Source organism: Sceloporus occidentalis, unplaced genomic scaffold (assembly GCF_023333645.1).
Source record: "Sceloporus occidentalis isolate IW3139 unplaced genomic scaffold, rSceOcc1.0.p SCAF_23, whole genome shotgun sequence".
Taxonomy (NCBI): Eukaryota; Metazoa; Chordata; class Lepidosauria; order Squamata; family Phrynosomatidae; genus Sceloporus; species Sceloporus occidentalis.
The window spans coordinates 14,908,742-14,928,825 of record NW_028317003.1 but is presented as its reverse complement, the minus strand read 5'-3'; the positions used below and the strand labels follow the sequence as shown (position 1 = coordinate 14,928,825).

Below are 20,084 nucleotides of genomic sequence, written 5' to 3'. Positions count from 1 at the left end.
CTAGCAGTCTCCCTAGAGTTTACAGCTATGGTGTAATAATCACACACATAATGACATACATTCACACGCAGACACCGGTAGTGGTTCATGAAAAGTCACAACACATGCTTTTTAGATTCTTTCCTTAAAAAAAACCTATTAAATAGATATTAATAAGAAATGGAAGTGCATGAGTACAAAAAGTCAGTATAGGATTAGATGGGAAGGATTGTGTATCCTAGGTGCTGTGTAGGAGTCTTCAATGCGTAATCACATTTTGGTCTTACAACACTCCTACTGCTAATATGTATATAGGAAATGTGAATAGGCAAAGCCAGGGGTCCCTGTGTGTAAAAAGGTAATACATTGTGAGAGTAATAAACGATCAGTGATACATAGAGAAAAAAACAATAAGTTTATTTTGGTGAGAAGGAAATGTGGTATACATCAGAAGTTGTGAATAGAAATTAAGATCCTGTTCATAAAATAAAAAACATCAATTTATAAATAAGATGTCCGGTAATAATATGCCAGTACGTAGCAGAGCCAGAAGTTTACTTAAACATTTAAAGTCTCTTCTCCCTAGTTTTTATACCTCACCTGAGGTTGAACCGTCAGCCCCTCGTTGTCGAGTGGTTCCATGGTAGTAATAGCAATGGATGCTGATATATAACATCAGACTCCAGCACCCTCATTCAATGTGACTGCCGTGAAAACCATCGAGACAGATGATGATGTCCCAGTTAAAATTTCAATGTTTATTAGCCTAGCCATGCAGACTATGTCACATCTTCAACCCTCTAAGGAGCTTATTATTAAGTTACACAGTGCTGTAAAATGTGAATGGGTCAGTTAACACATACATAACAAATATACATTAATACATATAGACAAATCAAGAGTTGAGAACGCTGCCTGCCATCTAGCCTTATGGCATTGAGGGCCCCGCTCGAGAGCTTACAGTCTTGGCACTTAAGCAGCAATAAATCCAACCATTCCCATGTTACTTTTTGAATATAACAACCTCTACAATTTTTTTCTTTTTTTTTAATAATAGAATGTTTTATGTTTCCCACAAAAATGATTCAGGCTGAACTGATTATTGTGATAAACAAGGAAGAAGTGTCTGCCCTGGTTTTCTATGATGTCATTAATGAAATTAAAGGAAGAAAAAAAAAAAAAAAAAGGAATCTTTTAGGAGATTAAAAAGCACTTTCACTTCTTAAAGGATCTTCTGCAAAGAAAAAAAAAATACAATTGTCCCCAGGTAGTTGTTACGTGTGACAAGGGATTATATTTTACACAGGAGTCATTTGTATCATTACACAGGAGTCATTTGTATCATTTAAAGACAAATAAGAGACAACATCATTCATTGATTAGGTAGAGTTCCAGGACATATCCTAATGGGCATGTAATTGGATTAGAATTTCTTTACATTTTTTTGTTTCAGGCCTCATCCTCATTAAAAGAAAAACAAAGGTACGACCCTCAGGCTCTCCGGCAGGGGGTCTCGCTGCCTGGACAGTATGGTGGAAGCCTGGCTGCATCTTCGGCCCATGCGTCCCTGGAAGGAAAATCAACCAGCAGTCATCAGGCTTTGCTGCAACACTTACTGCTGAAAGAACAAATTCGGCAACAAAAGCTTTTAGTTGCAGGTAATTACAGAGCGCTGTACTGAAAGGTACTTTGTAATCCAAGATAACTTTGCTAGTTTAATTAATAGAATTCACTTACAGTAAGATTAAGGTGGTTTTTGGCTTCATAGACCACCGGTACATTGAAAGGGTATAAAAAATAATGCTAGTCTTTACAGAAGTTATTTAATTCACTAAAAGCTCAACCGATCAATGAGTGGTGACAACTCTTTTGAAAGTTGTGCTAAAAAAAACTTTTTGCTGCATTGATTTGAATCCAGTTGTGAAATTTTGTAATTACCTGGCTTGATCATGAGGAATGCTCAGAAGAGCCTGACAATGAGTTTTTGAAAAGCACACTGCAACCGGCTTGAGAAAAATAAATTTAAATAGCCTATCCATATGTTTTTCCACTTATTAAATTGGAATTCTTTTCATTAGCTCGCTTCTCTACTGCACTATAGTTATATTTTCCTTTATGTATTTTATAGTTTTCCTCTATAGTGACTTTTAATATGCTATATTTAAGAATCCCTGGTAAAATACTATATATCTTCAGAAATAATGATACTCCTTCACAAATCCTTCACACCGCCTCAGAATTAATAGATATTAGAAATGATCCCATTCGAGTCATACAGGGTTGAGAAATACTTGCCCAGCCCTATGTTGTTCACCAACAAGCAGTTAAAAATTATACCTTTACAGGTTAACTGATGTATAACGGACTGCAAGCTTTCAAGACTATCTAGGTCACTTCTGCAGGCATATATATTCTATACCAAAGTGAGGATTGGTGCTTGATATTTGTGAAGTCTACCAATGTTACCTATTTCTTGCATTTGATCGCTGAAGACATAATCGGTTGAGATGTAAATGGCTTTTGTGATTTTGTTTGTTTAAGGAGGGACTCCACTTCTCCAGCAGTCACCACTGGCATCAAAAGACAGAGTTTCACCGTCTGGAAGAGTAGCTCACAAGCTGCCACGCCACAGACCGCTGTACAGGACCCAGTCTGCCCCTCTGCCGCAGAACACTCTGGCTCAGCTGGTCATTCAGCAGCAGCACCAGCAGTTCCTAGAGAAACAAAAGCAGTATCAGCAGCAGATTCACATGAACAAAGTGAGCACGTCTACCGTGTACCAAGAGCATTAAAAATACCGCTTGGCATTCTTACCTGTGTATATTATCCCCACTGCCTGAACTAATCTGCAGCAATTAGCAGGGCAGATATATTTTAAGGGTAATGTAATAATACCCACCTTGTATGTATACCATGGGGAAAGGTATTTTCCTGTTCTCCAAATCCACATAATTATTTCTTCCCATTGTGTTATCTTATGTAGTTTCTGATTGTTGTTAAGTTTCAGGTAGCTTTTGTAAAGTATTTGTAAAGTTGAGGGGAGTAGAATAAAGAGGAATTGATGAGATAATGCTGGCTTTGCCACAGACTGCCACTGGTGGATGTTTAAATATATAATGGGGAGCAATTATCTTGCAAAACCTGAGAACAGGAAGTTAAGTTGGCTGCTCCCATACATTTTCTCCAATCTGTGAACACCTTTACATGGACTTAGAGTGTATGAGTTTGAAGCATGTTGTATGCTCGCTACACACAGATCCTTCACAGATGTGTATGAATTAACATCACAATCTTGCACAGTTTCGGGAGAAAAAAACAAGTTTATCATTATGTGTTTTCAAGACGGTATCTATTTCTTTGTCAGCAGTCAATCAGCTAAAAATAATCTAGGATGATTTTACAAATAACACACCCTGCATGAAAAAAGCCCTATATGTAAATTTATGAATAACAGGATGTGTGCAACTCCTTCCATGACACCAGACCTTGACCAGCCATTGGCCATGGAAATGATCATTGTGCCGCTGTTTTTCCCCCTCAATATTGAAGAAAGTATATAACCAATGAAGATGAAAGCTGGTGTTCTATAAACGCCTGTGCATTTCTGGCTGCCGTTTTATGTAGCAATGTGCAAAAGGCTTTAGCTTATAACATGTTGCTTAAGTAAATGAACATCCGAAGGTAGAATCACTACCCAGGGCTATAGTATTATGTTTGAGATGGTGGCGAATTAGGCGTTTCTTTTGCAATGAGTCAAAATTTCCCAGTCTTGCTAATAGAGGCATGGGGAAAAATAAATGTGGTAAAGTACTTTAAACCACACCGATTCTGGCATCTCTTTGAGGCCTATCATTAACATCACTTTATTTTCATACAATACAATACGATACGAGGGTACGTGCCTGCAATATAACTATTAATAATTATTTTTTAATCATATCAAATCTGATTTTATTTCATTTTCATTTCATTTCTAAAATATTGTTTTAGTTATAAACATAAAATCTAAAAAGGGACTTTAAAATAAATGCTAAATTTGTCATTTATATTGGTATTGTGGAGATATGCTGTATTATTAAATTAATATGGAATCCTACCTGAAATGTGCAGAAGTAAAAATAATTTCCTTTATCTGGCTATGAGATTAACGGTTGTGATTTTGTTTTGAAATACAGTCCGTAGTCACTGGATGTGATTGCACATCGTCTCGAATTAGAGACTCTGGAAACTTTTCAGCAAAACTAGCAATTTTGAAAGATCATTTTTATACTCGGTTTCGAGACTTTGTGTTCCCAGTGTGTCATTTTTACAACATTAATATTGCCAGGGATATAGTTTTACCTATGGAATCCACTATGTAAAACACCTTGAAAATTACACTTGGAATGCCGATTGTGACATTCCTTCGGAGTGTGGGTGGAATTACTTGCAGTTACTTTTATAATATTAATGTTTGGGAATCTGACCTGTTCTTTTCGTTTTGGAAAGCAGACTTGTGTCAGATTTAATTCACTTCTGTGTAGGGGACAGCTGGCTTCCTATAGCAACTCTTTGATCACTTTCTCAGAGTTTGATTTACATCAGTTGAAGCCAACTGTTTAAGAACCCCAATGGAGATTATTGTATTGTTGAAGAAAGGAGAACATGGACACATACTTAATATTTCATAAACATTAAACAGTTTTTATGGATATATAATATTTAGAAAATGTGTTCATTACGTTCAGAGTGTATATAGTGTTTTCGGTAGATCTGATATGTCTACACCACTTTTAGCTTGCTGGGATCCTAGGCAGAGGGTAGATATTATCATGACCTACGTAACACTCTGTGGCTGAGGCTTGTTAATGGACCATAACATTAGATATTTAAACAAGTTAGTGGTTTCGGAATTTCACCAAGCTTGATACCTCTCCCATCTGGTTTGGGAGGACTGTGTGAGAGTGTCAGTTACTTTGTACTAATATAGAACTTTTACTTTTTTTAAAGCTTTTAATGCCACTAGCGGTATATACGATTTGAATTGTCTTGAGTTTTCTTTTTATTATTTTAATGTATTATTTTATTCCTATGCGTTCTAGGCTTGGTCCTAGATTCCTCTTCTTATTTTTTGTATTCTTACATTGAAATAAGACTGCTGCGTTGTTAATAGGGGAATATGTGAAATTGATGAAAATGAATGGTTAACTTTTTGGGAAGATGCTATACTGTTATTCGTTAACTACTTTTAATGTTTAAAAAGGAGATTTGACTTGTTTGTCTTCTCCTGAGAAGAACATGTAGGTATAAATAAGGAGCTACACTGGTTTTGCATTTATAGTCTGCTAAATCTGTCTCAGATCCATGGTCATTGTATAGAAAAAGTCCAGGTAATTTAGCGTCCAGTAAATATTTATTGTCTTTTCAAGTAGACCTCAACAAAATGATGCATACAATTTTAGAATGCCAAAATGAAAACATAGTTCATCTGTGTGTCACTGGTACCATTTTTTCTTTACTGCAATAGTTACTTCAAAGCTGAATGTGTGAGAAATGAGCAGATAACCCCAAGGAGCATGGCTGTTTTCTATTAAGGTTTTTTTTTTGTCTTTAGATTTCAAAGTCCTCTAGACTCTTTTTTTTTTTAACTCTTTTCTTACCCAGCTCTCCTTTGGGACTGGTGGAGTCACTCTTCATTACATAAGTACAAAGGAGCTGGAGAGGAGGACCATGTATTACTTTTTTGACATTGTGAAGTTTTAAACAGGAAAAAAATGGCATTTTTGCATGTAGTATACATTTAACCCTTGTAGTGTCTCTTTGTAAATAAACCATACAGTGATGTTGACAAATAAGATTGATTTATATCCGTCTCTAGTCATCCATAGAGGTTTCCCTCACTAGAAAGAGAATGCATACTTGCTGCACATAAGTCTTTATGGAAGCAGCAACTTTCCCCTAAAGTCATTTCATCTAAGAATCAGTTGCCAGTCCTCCAACTCCAATATACTATGTTTCTGGTAGTGGGAAAACATGTTCCTTGAGTCTGATAATTTGGCCGTTCACATTACACACTTACCATAAATTCCTCTCAGCTAGTCGCCAAGGATGAGTGCCATGAGCAGTCACAGGATGCATCGATGTTTATGCACACAAAGATCCGCACCTTTAAAATGTTCATTATATGTTAATGAAATTTGTAAATGAGAAACTTTTACTAGCGCCAGCAGAAGGCCAGACTCATGTTGAAAAAGTATAGTGCTTGCGTTATTCATATTGGATTCCTTAAAGTCTAAACACTTACTTTAAGACAGACTATATACTTTGGCACTCATCTGATTTGGTTACTGTCAGGATGGAGTCCGACACAATGCGTCTGTTGGGGCATCTCTTATTTAGATGTAAATTGAAACCTTTATAATTGGTACCAAATTACACTATAAAACTCAGATAAGCACAGTAACCCATGATTAGTTGTTAGGCTTTCTCCCTTCTTGTGTTCATTGCAGATTTTTGAATTTTTGGTTTTGACCCAGGTTGTCCTCTTTATGCCTTTTTGACTTTGAACGCTGACTTGGACCCTTTTATTACCTTACTTTTGGACTTTTGGATACTGTCTGGGACCTTTTGGATTTTTACCTATTGTTTCTTTTGGACTTTTGGATACTGTCTGGGACCGTTTGGATTTTTACCTATTTTTTCTTCATTCCTGCCAATGGGATAGTTCAAATTCTAAGCACTTAAAGGTCCATCTGAGGTCCAAAAAACAGCTCTGTATTGTCTTATACGTGACCATATTTTAAATCATTTTCTTTCTTGGGTATATATATTTCAGTCCTAGTTTGCCGGTGAATTAGGGTAGCTCTTTACTCTAAATAAGTTAAATTCATTTGTATGATGATTTGTAGGCTCACATTAAATGAATAATAATAATAATAAAAAAAAAACCTTCTCTAATCTTTTAAATTTTAGTTATCCAGATCTGTGAAACAAATTTTCCTAGCTTATCCTTCCAGGCAGTTAATCCAGTTTCCAAGATATACTTTATAATTGAAGACCCAGTAATACAATCTGTGCTCTTCCAAAAGCCAATCGGCATCAAGCCACCATATCTCAGCTATGTAGCTTGATTGACCCTTTATGATTCATAATTAGTCATTAGAATATTTTGAATTGTTGAATTAAATGCCCTATGTATGTATATATTTTTAACTTTAACTTGAGAGATACATTCTGTGTATATATCAGTAAAACAAACCTCTGTGAATAGTATATTTACTTTAGTCCTTTTCTTTAATAGATTCTTTCTAAATCAATTGAACAGCTTCGACAACCGGGCCGTCACCTAGAGGAAGCTGAAGAAGAACTTCATGGAGATAACGTGATGCAAGAAGAAAGTGTTTCCTCGTCAACTAACATGAAAAGACAAAGTAGTGCGGATGTCAGGGTTGGGCACCTGAGATCTGTCAAGGTGAAAGAGGAACCACCGGATAGTGAGGATGAAATTCAAACACGCTTCGAATCTGAACAGAAAACAGCTTTTGTGCAACAGGTAATAGGCAAAGATTTAGCTCCTGGATTTGTTATTAAAGTTATTCTCTGAACTTTGTGACTGCCACTTATTAAGGAAAAACTTTTTCAGTTGTCAAATCTTTCAAAAGACTGTTATTATTTTTTTTTTTTTTAAAAGAGTATATTTATTTTAACTTGCTATTGCTCCCAAAATCTTTTTTTTTTTTTTTTTTACTGACTTTAAGCCCCAAAGCAACGAGAGGATTCTCTGGTACCGCAGTGCCGATAAGCTAGAATTTGTGATGAATTTAGAATGACTTGTTTTTTCTAAGTTGGAAACTACTTACTGCATAGTGAATTATCTAAGACATTACACTATTTATCATATTTTATTGTATTTCAGTGTCACAAATAGTGCAGATTCCCACTCCAGGGAATCCAAAATAAATGTTAAAAAGCTAGCAGCAGAAAAAAACTGAGCTTTCACTTTATGCAGCTATAGACGTTTTGTCTATAGCTGCATAAAGTGAAAGCTCAGTTTTTTTCTGCTGCTAGCTTTTTAACATTTATTTTGGATTCCAGATAATTTCAGAATAAGTTGATTGTGTAGCTATCTGCGCATAACCAATTTTGGCAGCTTTGTCTTTTTGACTAAGTAACAAATTAGAAAAAGTGCAACATATAAATCATAATCTTTACATGAATTTAATAGTAAAACCAGCGTTGTTTAACATGTACATCAGTTACAAAAAACGTCACACGATGTGAGAAGAAAATATACCTAAGTTGTGTTCATTCTGTTCAGCCTCTTTTTCAACTAAATTAAATATATTGATATTTCAATATCTCATGTTTATATATTTAATATATTTCAACCTGTCTGATTTAATCATCAAATTTGTTTTTCTTGGGAACGGACCTGTAGGGGATCAATCATAATACGCTTTCTGTTGACATCTTTAAACTAAATTACACATTTTAGGGTTCATATCCCAATATGATTGCTTCTTCAATCCATGTATTTTTTTATTAAAGTGAGGTAGAGTATTAAAGCACCCAAAACCAGGATCTTTAGCTGCACATGGGTATTCATGTCATTCTCAAATGAGCACATAAGATTTGCACACATTATATATATTTTTTAGGTTTAATATAAGCATTTGTCCTCATCATTTTTCATTTAATATTAGATGTCCATCTTGTATAAGATCTTGCAAATAATGGTCATGGAAATATTTTTAAAGGCCACTGAAACTTAAAAAAGGTTTTACAGATCCTGCATGTTCTAGAACAACAGGAACTGAGCAAGAATATATTGAGGTGACATAAACCCATCCCCTTTGCCTCTTACGATCTCCTTTAAAAGTGTTCCTTTAGACAGATACATAGACTTCCCTGGTACCCTAACATAGTATTCACTCATTGATACAACGTATTATATATTAAAATATGGCATATAACGAGTGAAAGCGGTATATCTATTGATTTAATGGTTCAGATATATGTAGCTGTCATTTTACATGTTCTTAAAAATATGTATGCATCTACAGATGATGTTCCTTTGAAAAATTCATTACTTTTCATGAAACAAGAACTCAATGGACCAACAAGCTTTTAATTTAGAAAAGAAATGGATGAGAAACCCTTTCATTGCATCAAGGCAGCGAGTTCAGAATTTTAGTTTATAAAGGGTTTTTTGTTTATTTACATTTACATTTTTCAATTTAATTCAAGGATTCTAATATAATGCTAAATATTTCATAATTATTGTAATGAATTATAATGTTGAACTGTATAGGAATAACTTTGTCATAAGATCTTATGCAGTACAGAAATTGGCACATTGTAGAACTTCTAAAAATGAAAAAATTAAAAATGTTTGACTTAAATATACATATAAAATCGACTCAAGATTTTTTTTTTATCCTTTACTACTTTTAATGAGGAATCCTATTTTATTTTCTCATTTAAATGATTGAAAAACATAGGAGAAATACTTTTTTAAAACATCACATAAATTCCATTTTCTAACACTTTGGGCATACTTATTTAAAATTAATTTACACAACAAACATCAATTATAGCTACTATATTCTAAAATTATCAATTGTTTTTTCTATGCCAAAAGAAGCATTTTTGCAAATTAAATTAAAAAAAACCCCATCTTAAAGTATTAGCCCCACAAAGGAACCCCTGCAGATCTAGGGTAGTGATATTTATGGACCAAGCTAGTTTGTTCACTAACTGGGTTTATTATAATTTTTCGGCTTTTTGGGTAAAACAATTCTGTATATGCTGATCTGTTTTATAGTTGTGTTGCTTGCCATGCTTATTGGTCTACAAAAGGTATTGTCATGGAAAGAGACGCCCCTTATGTATCATGATTTATTAATTTATTATAAAGTGTTTGTGTAGGTGTGTATGCTGTCTTCTATGTATTTATTTACACACGTACACACACACATTTAATTTAAATATTATTCAGAATAAAAGCTAGCGAATGAACAGAATTTTTTGTACACTATTATGTGAAATAATGAAATAGTATATTTTTTTGCCATACGTTCTTCATCAGGTTCATCATTTGGAAACTAAACCCAGGAATATAATAAACCCCTGACGGGGTTCTCATCGATAATGGCAGTTTGATTTTTATAATTCTGTTGGTACAAATGTATGTTATGTTTTATGCTACTATATTTATTTTTGCCTGTAGTAGTGATTCTGTTGTTTTGTGTTGTAAATACATTGTCTTTATTTTTATTTTGTGTTTTATGTTTATTATTTTCACAAATAAAGTTTTGTTTCTTTTTTAAAAAAAAATATTCAATTGAGGCCTTATTCATTTTTTTGTGTGTGTTATTGTGCAAACTCTAGTGCACGCCAAAGACCAAAGACTTGCTTTGTTTAACAGTTAAATTCAACTGAAAATAACCAAATTTAAGTAAATATAAATATCATTATTAATAACAAGTATAAAATAATTTTCACTTGCTGTGTTAGAAATTAAAAATGAACATTCAATAAATGATGCTTTAAAGAGGTTTTTTATATTAACAATATAAAATATAGATTGACATTTTCTATCTATAATAATTAGTAACGCTGGACTGAAAGTGTTAAAGTTATTTATAAAGAGTAAATCTGGTGTAAAGTTTTAAATGTGTCTTTATGGCCATTGCAAACAATGACATGGTCCATTTCATTGGTTGCTATGATGATAAGATCACTTTTGAAGCGTTATACTGAAATACATTATATGACCAAAAGTATGTGGACACCGGACCACAACATCTAAATGAGCTTGTTGGACATCCCGTTCCAAAACCATGGGCATTAATATGTAGTTGGTGCTACCACTTGACGTTATAACAGCCTCTACTCTTCTGGGAAAGCTTTGCACAAGATTTTGGAGCGTGTCTTTGGGAGTTTGTGCCCTTTTCAACCAAAGAGCATTTGTAAGGTCAGGCACCGATGTTGGATGAGAAGACCTGGCTCACAATCAGCGTTCCAATTCAAACCAAAGTTGCTCAGTCAGGTCAGGTCTCTGTGCAGACAACGTGAGTTATACATGTTTGCAATGGGTATGGCTAAAACACCTAAACTCTTTAATTAGGAGGGGAATCCCAATCCCTTTTGTCTTTACTGTAGTGTAGCTCTTAACACATAAGCACATGTTATCACTTAACTTTAATTGTACAGCTATCCATACCTACATGAATAATTACATCAATAAAGTGGACTGATATTTTTCTCTAGTACATCTCATTAGTGCATCAGAACTATTTAATCCCAACACAATCTACACATAAACTCAAATCTCTTGCATTTGTTAACACAGTTATTTAGAATGCAACCCCTGCTCTGTATTATGTTAGTGGAATAAACATGTAATTTGGTTCTTTCTTTAATAACTTTTTTCAACACCAAAATCTAATCTGAAAAGTAGCTAGTGCAAGGTTAATTCAACAATTTTATTTGTATAGAGTTATGAATGTAGAAGGGTGCATCTGTCTGCTTTAACCTGTGGTGATGTTTTGTCTGCCATTGAACTATAGGACTGTGCTGTATTAATGCCACCTGTCTTAAACTCCTTCACTGCATTAATCTCTACCACATCTGTTGGAAGGCTATTCCATGTATCCACCATCAGTAAAGTCATGTTTCATGATGTTACTTTTAAAACTTTGCCCCTCTAGCTAAAGCCTATGTCCTCTTGTTGTGTTACTTTTTCTCTTTTTAAATAAACTCTCTTTCTTTATCATGTTTCTGTCATATCCCCCCTGTCATGTCTTTCTTCCAGGCTATATAGGTTAAGATCCTTTAACCTGTCCTGGTAAGTTTTATCCTGCACTTTCTCCAACATTTCTATATCCTTCTGGAGATACGGTCTCCAGTACTGTACACAATACTCCAAGTGAGGTCTCACCAGTGATCTGTACAACGGCATGAACACTTCCCTCTTTCTACTGCTAACACCTCTCGCTATACAACCAAGCATTCTGCTAGCGAGACCTGCTGCTCTACTGCATTGTCTGCCTACCTTTAAATCCTCAGAAATAATTACCCCTAAATGCCTTTCCTCACACGTTGATGTTAGGACGGTATCAAATATTCTATACTCTGCCCTTGGGTTTTTATGCCCTAGATGCATTACTTTGCATTTATCTACATTAGATCTATGTGGGAGAGAGTCAAAGGCCTTACTGAAATCCAGATACGCAATGTCAACAGCACCACCTCAATTAATTACATTAGTCTTCCAGTCAAAAAAATCAATAAGATTTGTTTGGCATGATCTTCCTGAGGAAAACCCATGTTGTTTTTGATCTTGAAACCCATGTGACTTCAGATGTTCAACAATCCTTTCCTTTGACATATTTTCCATTAATTTTCCCCACTACAGATGTAAGACTAACTGGCCTGTAGTTGCCCGACTCCTCCCTACTGCCTTTTTTGTGAATGGGCACAACATTCGCTACTTTCCAATCCCCAGGGACAACTCCCGTTACCAATGATTCGTTAAATATATCAGTTAACGGTTTTGCTAGTACACCACCAAGGTCTTTTAATAACTTGGGGTGTATCCCATCAGGCCCCATTGACTTAGTTGTCTTTACCTTAGACAGCTGAAGTAGAACCTCTTCCTCGATCAAAGGTCTTTTTTCCTAACTGAGGTCCCTTTCCTTCATTTTCATTTGTAAAAACTGGACAGAAATATTCATTGAGGCAGTCAGCTAAACCTTTATCCTCTTCTACTTACCTTCCTTATTTTGTTTTTAATCTAACTAATGATTGTTTTACTTTCCTTTTCTTATTTATGTATCTAAAAAAACTTTTAATCTCCCTTTTTACTGACTGGGCAATTCGTTCTTCTGCGTGTGCTTTGGCAGCCCTTATAACTTGCTTTACCTCTTTCTGCCTAATCTTATCTTCTCATACTTTTTTTTCTGGCACAGATCCCAGTCTACACCTGAATTTTCAACCTTGTATGCAAATAAGTAGTTACAGTTCTTTTTTTGGCTCATTCCATCTAAGAAAATGATCCATTTGTTGGTAATATGTTTGGCTAGAACAAGTTTTGAAACATTCTATAAAATTACATAGTTATATCCATAAAATTAATAATATAATCTTACCTGTTTTTTTTTTCAAGACTGTATTATATCCAGAAGTTCATAATACACCTCCAGCTTGTCAATGTAATCTACAAAATGCAGTATGTAAATAAAGCAGGTCCATGGTTAATAAAATGCAGAGCCACCCTTTGTGCTGTTTAAAATCACTTCTAGGTTACTTTATTGTACGCGAAAAGCCGAATTCAAATGATGGATATGTTATGGTTGTTAAAGCTGACTGATACATAGTAAGAATTGTATTTCACAATTATTATGTGGCAGAAGGAAACTTGGTTCCATCTATGTTATGTTGTTATGTCGGTGTTTGTACAAATTGCATGCAATCATAAAGGCTTGTGTGTCCCCTAAAGGGAGGATTGGAATCTACTGCAGTAGCATAACCATTTAGTGGTTATTATGATCTTCTTGCGTAATAACTTATTTCTGCCAAAAGAATACAGACAGAACAGTATCTAATGAGCTTTGCATTAGTGATTCAGTGGCTACGTGTGTAATAAGCTATGTTAAAATGTTAGCAACTCGGTTGACTCCTTTGATGACCTGAAAGCAGGAGGACAAGTTTAAGATAGACAATGTGAAAAAGAAGCTCTTGTTAATTGCTGTGCAGTTTGCCACAATGAATGTACTTGATTATTGATCCACATTTAATCTATATAAGGTAGATGGAAGTAAATAATGTTTGTACACTTATATTACTGAGAGGACAGATGGAAATAACCAGCTGATAGCTACTGGGTTTGAGGCAGCATCTCACATGTGGGGGATAGAGGATGAAGCAGGGGCTTGTTATTGTTTGTAAATAGACAAGTCAAACTCAACCTGGTGAAACCAGCTACAGCCAAGATGATTGAAGCTGTTTCAGACTATTTCTCTGCAGTAAGGACTCAAACTATTGACTCAGCCCCAAAGTGATTGATTATCGCTGGTGAGTAAACAAACAACATTACAGCAGAGAGTTCAATTACGTTACATTTTATTTATAGAACGCCTGCAGATGAAATATGTAAGTATATAAGAAAATGTAAAAAAAATAACAAGCATAAACAAAAGACATACTCATATAGAGTGTGAAGGGGTACCTGCTCTTGTGAGCTTACAATCTATTAGAAGGCCAAAGGGAAAGAAGACAATGAGAGAAAGAGAAGATTTATACATATGGAGAAAACGTTTGCAAAGTCCTCTAAAATTCTAACCAAATCAAAATTTTGAAGCTTCCCATTGTATAAATCTTTCTATAACCCAGTCTGCAATAGTTGTTCATTCTACAGAAAATGTATAAAAATCCACTCCTATAGAGGCTAGTGAAACATGGAGTGAGCTCAGCAAACATTGTGTTTCTAGTAATTACATAAAATAGATAACTAAAAATAGTCAATATATGCTGATATTACAGGATTTAGAGTGTTTTCAGAATAGGGAAACTTAAGTGCATTGATTTTTAAAATAGTGGCTAGAATCTATAACTACTGAGATATAGAATCATAGGCCAGACAAACTCCCAGTGGCTCCCTTCAAAAAAACTCAAGACCCCTGTAAGCCTAGAATTAAAACTGCTTACCATAATCCGTATAGCAGAAATTACACTAATAAGATAAATTGGTAAATGTGTTGCCTTTAAATTGTGCAACGCTTCATGCAAAATTTCAGTGCTGACCTTAATGGTTCAGCTGGTATGAAATTCATAAAACCTATGAGAATAAGCAAATTAAAATTACATGAAATTTAGGTAGCCTTGTGCAATGTCAAAAAGTCAATATAATCTGTGCATTTTATTTGCACTTTTTAAACACAAACTTTGGCACATTTCTTAAGCTTGGGATTTCTCATTGGACCAATTTAACATAAAAGATTTACTGTTACAGTTTGTGTGTGGCCAGGGAATGGCATATGGAAAACATGTTTCCTGTTATTTAATTACCCAAATCACGTGCCAGCCTGGGGCATGTCCTTCCAGGCCTGTAAAGCTCTTTGTCTGACAAGGAGATGGACAGTATCTTGCCTTTTGTTTTCTTGCTCAGGACCGTATATACAGCCTTTCAAATAACGGGTGTTTATTTTACCAGAATTTTTTGATTTTGTATCCGTCATCATATAAGGAACTTTGATCCATGTGATCTGCGATATGAAAATATTTGCAATTACTGTTGGGAATATAACTTAGACATGTTCTTGTGGAAATGTATAATTTTTAAAAAAAACACGGCAGGAAACACACTTAAGAGGTATTGTTTACACTTTGTTTACTTGAAAATCTAATTTTAACCTGTTCACTGCTGCTATTCATTACCCAGGTCACAGCAACCAAAATAACCTATTCAATGATTAGTAAAAAAAAAATACTGATGTTATGCCAAGTGTACGCATTGCATATACAACTGTATATGAACAACAAGTACCCATTAACACCTGCATGCTACAATCTAGCTACTGCCAGTCAACTGCTTCCATTTCATACAGATTTAGTTGCAGTTAATTACTTTTATTGAGCCAATATCAAAAAAATGTAGGGTCACTTAAGCTTTTGGAACCTTAAGTGCGTTTCCCGTCAAATGCTTACCCGGGCTGCTTTATTATTTGGCCACTTGGCTAGACGCACCTTCCTTGCTGAATGTTGCCAGCCCTCTGCCAGGTGTTTAGCCATCATTTCCACACTCCTTCCACAGTCCGGACTGTCTTTTATGTGGGGCAAAAGGAGCAGCTGCTCCAGGTCCAGTCATTCCTGGGGAGCCAAATTTGTTGGCCTGCCCGCTAGGACTAGGGCCGGTTGGGGAGATCATGGATCTCCTTTTAACCGGCTCAAAGCAAAGAGAGCCTTTGCGAAGCATGCTGGCTATTGATGCTGAGCACTGGGATATGATGTCATGTCCTAGCGCTCAGTACTGAAGCCTTGCACATTGTGATGGAGCACCGAAACAGAGGTCTGTAGGAATAGACCATGTACTCCCACCACAGGACTTAAGAAAAGACATGAGAGAAAGGCGAGAGACAGATAGTGAAAATTAAGAGTTAAAGAGAAAGATATAGGGGAGAGATAAGAAGGATGAGGAGAGATGGGGACAAAGGGGAGAGATAAATAGAAATAAGAGAGAGATAGAGATAAATAGGATGACAGAGAGAGAGTGGAATTCACTGTCAAGAAAGGTAGTACATGCCTTCAGAAGGGGTCTGGGTAGTCGTCTTAGAAAAGCAGAACATATCAGACTATGAATGATTGAATAACCATTAATATTTTAAAATGTCTTGATCTTTGGATTAAAAGCAGGAAGGATCCGGTAGGAGGGTTGTGGATGGATGTGGTCTTTTTTTCAATCTTAAGATATTACTATGTAAGCAAAATGGGAAATTGAGAGAGAAAAAGAGAAAGCAGAGATATAATACGAGATGAGGAGAAATGAGAGAAATGGAGAGAAAGGGGAGAGATAAGGAGAAATGATGAGAAAGGGGAAGGATAGGGATAAAGGTGAGGGAGAGAAAAAGAGGAGAGATCAGTTAAAAAAATACTGTTTGATTTTATTTATTTGCATGACTTTGAGGCTGACATTTTTGCTTTTTTTTAAAAAATACATTTGGGTAGTCAGCACAATGTCTCGGGCCGGCCCTGGCCTGCAATAATACCTGAGAGGATCGCGACTCACACGTCCATTTTGGGCCACTGCCCAATCCCGCACCATTTATTTACTATGCGAACGGCATATTGTGCTCCTCCCCTGCCCTGTAAGTGTGGTGTGAGAACATGTCACGCGGAGTCATGTTAGGGTCAGAGGGAAGGAAGACACTGATGGTCTCCTAATCTGCAGAGTCAGTGGGGCAAGTACCCATGACCCCCGCATTAATCGCAAATGCTTGTCCAGGGTCAAATCAATATTAAAGATGGACTAAGTGACCCGAGAGCTCCTTTATGAAAAGAAAGGAATGATACATGACACTGCATGCTCCTGCATTTATTTTCCATATATGGTAAAAAGAGGCATACTGTGACACCGGGCTATGTTTATTGGCTAGTCCCCACCCTGAGAGCTGTCAGACTCCTCCCACATACTAAATTTCTTGGCACTGATAATTTACAAAGAGATCTCATTAATAGCAATTGCTATTATTACCTTCCTTGCTGTCACATTATCTCATTGCGTGAAATGAAACACAAACTGACCCATGAACTGTCCCACTTTGTTATGAGTTGAATTTCATGGGGGCAGGGTGAAGGACAGGAAACGTGTTCATAAGAAATGGTGTATGATTAGTAAAGTTAAGGAATAAATACATCCTGAAGTATCATTTTGGAACCATATCCATATTAGCTGCTGTAATAAATTCAACCAATATAACTTAAAGGAATTATAACTTTTTCATAAATTATGCTAAAGAAGCATAGAATATATTGTAGTTTAAAACCAAGTGGGACTATGATTTAAATCACAGCTACTCATAAGTCAGTGAGTGTGGCATAAATAGTCACATGCTAATAATAATCTTTCACGAAAACAGCTTCTCTTTAATGTAATAAAATGACAAGGAATATAGAGTATTATGATCTGTTCCGATTCCGTTTAAAATATTTAATGTTTTCACAGTCTACAGTTTCATGTGTTCTGTACCTTCCCATGGATTTTTTTTTTTTAGGGTTTATCGTTACATCATTGGTAAGGTCAATGAAATAAATTCTTATAAATAAAACTCTAGGCATCATATATTAAAGCAGGAGTATCCCAGAGATTAGGATGTAGTAATACCTATGTTGCATAGGAAGGCATACATGAGGACCCCACCGGCTAATTTGACTGATTTTGAAAACATGTATGAATCTACCTATCTTTTTCATGTGAAATTGACTACATATTAAGCCTGGAGTATAACTTCTGCTGGATGAATGGAAAAAATGAATATTCATGAAAAACAGAATTTACTTAACATGGTTATTTCTACTCTTATTAGATAGAAAAATAAGTGACCATAACAAATGCTATGAAAGGAATACTTAATGAAATGCCAAAGTAGTATAAGTAAGAATGGTACATTACATGCACTTATCTTGCTCTAGTCCAAGATGGTTCTTCATGTAGATAGCGCTTAGAAAGATTCTTATGTTAATAAATGCACATGGCGGATCACTCCAGCAAAATCTGGCACTTACATAGAGAAAGCACTCTTAATGCTATAACGCCAGAATTCCTGTAAGCTGGCATTGGATAATGAATGAAAAAACAAAGTGATGCCTCATGCTGTATATTTCTTGCATTATACATTTTGAATGACAAAAAAGAAAAATAATGATTTTTTACATAAGTGTTAACTTTGATATAGCAGGGCTTTAAAGAACTTGGAACTAATCTACTACTTAGGTCCCTTGGCGATGTGGAGAACCTCGTCACAGCAAGAGGACATAAGCCGGCAGCCTCAGGCTCCACAAAGTTGGCTAATGTCTAATAGGGACTGTGACTGGACAGCTGAGTGGGTTCTGGTTCTGAAACTGATCAAAACTTCAGGTTATGATAACATCACAAACGTTAAATTGTGCTTTTCAATCGAGTAGAAAGTGTGTAAAGGTTTTTCATTACATATACATCAGCACAGGTGTCATTGTTATAGAAATAAAGTGTATATTAACCGTCAGTGTACTAGAAGGTTCGCTTTCAGCTAATTGTTTTTCTTCGACTTCCTTTTGCAGATAAAGTTAGCTTGCTTTATTTTACACAGAAGGCACTGTGACAGCCATGCTTTTATATCTATTCTCTAGTCAAACAATGTATTGTAAAGTATTGTTACATGGCAGGCATATCATCTATCTATCTATCTATCTATCTATCTATCTATCTATCTATCTATCTATCAAACATGTTCTAATAAAGGTAGATTGTTTCAGAGTTATTTTTCTATGACAGGATGAAAAAAGACTGAATAACGTCTTAGCGTGCCACAAGTGGCGTAGGGGGAGACAAGAATTAGTCTGTGACGGATATATCTACCTAGCGTAGGTCAATTATGCAGCTGTGCTTGAAGGCATTTCAGTGGGGGGTTTAAACAGGATGTCAGAAGTCAGGGTCCTGTGAGAGACATACTAAGAAACATTGTTTATATTCTGGGGGAAAAAGTCATATTGATTGTTTTTGAAAAAGAAAGAATTATCTTTCAAATAACTCAATTAAAACCGTTTGCTAATAAAGAGAAGCTGTATTAGTTTTGAAAGTAATATGTCAGAAATACTGGAGATAAGGGGTTAAACAAAACTATGTTTTCTCTATGTTTTGAAATACAGATACAAGTGGTATTGCATTTATACATTTTCATTTAAGGTGCTTATTATATATTTTTTATATCTATTCAATTCCTAACCCAGCCTCACTCATTGAGGCTAATTTATATTATGTGCCTTTAGTTTACATTTAGCACGCATTCAGAGGATTGTACAGACTTGAAATGGTGAATATTATTGATATATATGGTTATTTAAATAGGTGTAAGCATCTATTACCCAGACTTCTTATGTAATTAAGTGCCCTTATTGGTTTGTGATTACAGGATGTATAATGTAGCCTCACATATGCATTTAAGGTATTAGCTGAACTATCTTATAATGAAATGGGAGACCAAGATATTAGATTATTAATGGATTATTAATGGAAGCGAAGATTAAAATCATTGAGTGTTCATAGCTCATTAGGTAACCACTTCAACCACTGGCACTGACTTGATACTGCCAGGACAGAGAAATAATAATAATAATGATAATAATAATAATTAAAAAAATAATAATATATATAATATAATTATATTAGTATTATTGTTGGATATATTTTTAAATAGCTAGATAGCTAGCTAGATATCGAGCTAGCTAGCTAGATAGGTAAATAGATAGCTCAATTTAACTTGGGTGCAGTTTCTTAGTGGTCCACTAGGGGGATCTACTATTCAGATGTTAGTGTCACTGCATGATAGTTACCCGCTACAAAAAAAAGGAAATATAAAGTAATCTTTAAT

At 35.2% G+C, this 20,084-nt stretch overlaps 1 protein-coding gene across 1 annotated transcript in view; it reads left to right on the top strand.

Annotated features, from left to right (window-relative positions):
• Positions 1-20,084, top strand: part of LOC149300859 (histone deacetylase 9-like) — a 157,112-nt gene that overhangs the window by 77,124 nt on the left and 59,904 nt on the right. The window contains exons 11-13 of the mRNA XM_089484893.1: positions 1,433-1,637; positions 2,521-2,738; positions 7,259-7,510. Of these exons, the coding sequence (XP_089341019.1) occupies positions 1,433-1,637; positions 2,521-2,738; positions 7,259-7,510 (675 nt within the window). The remainder of the gene's footprint in view (positions 1-1,432; positions 1,638-2,520; positions 2,739-7,258; positions 7,511-20,084) is intronic.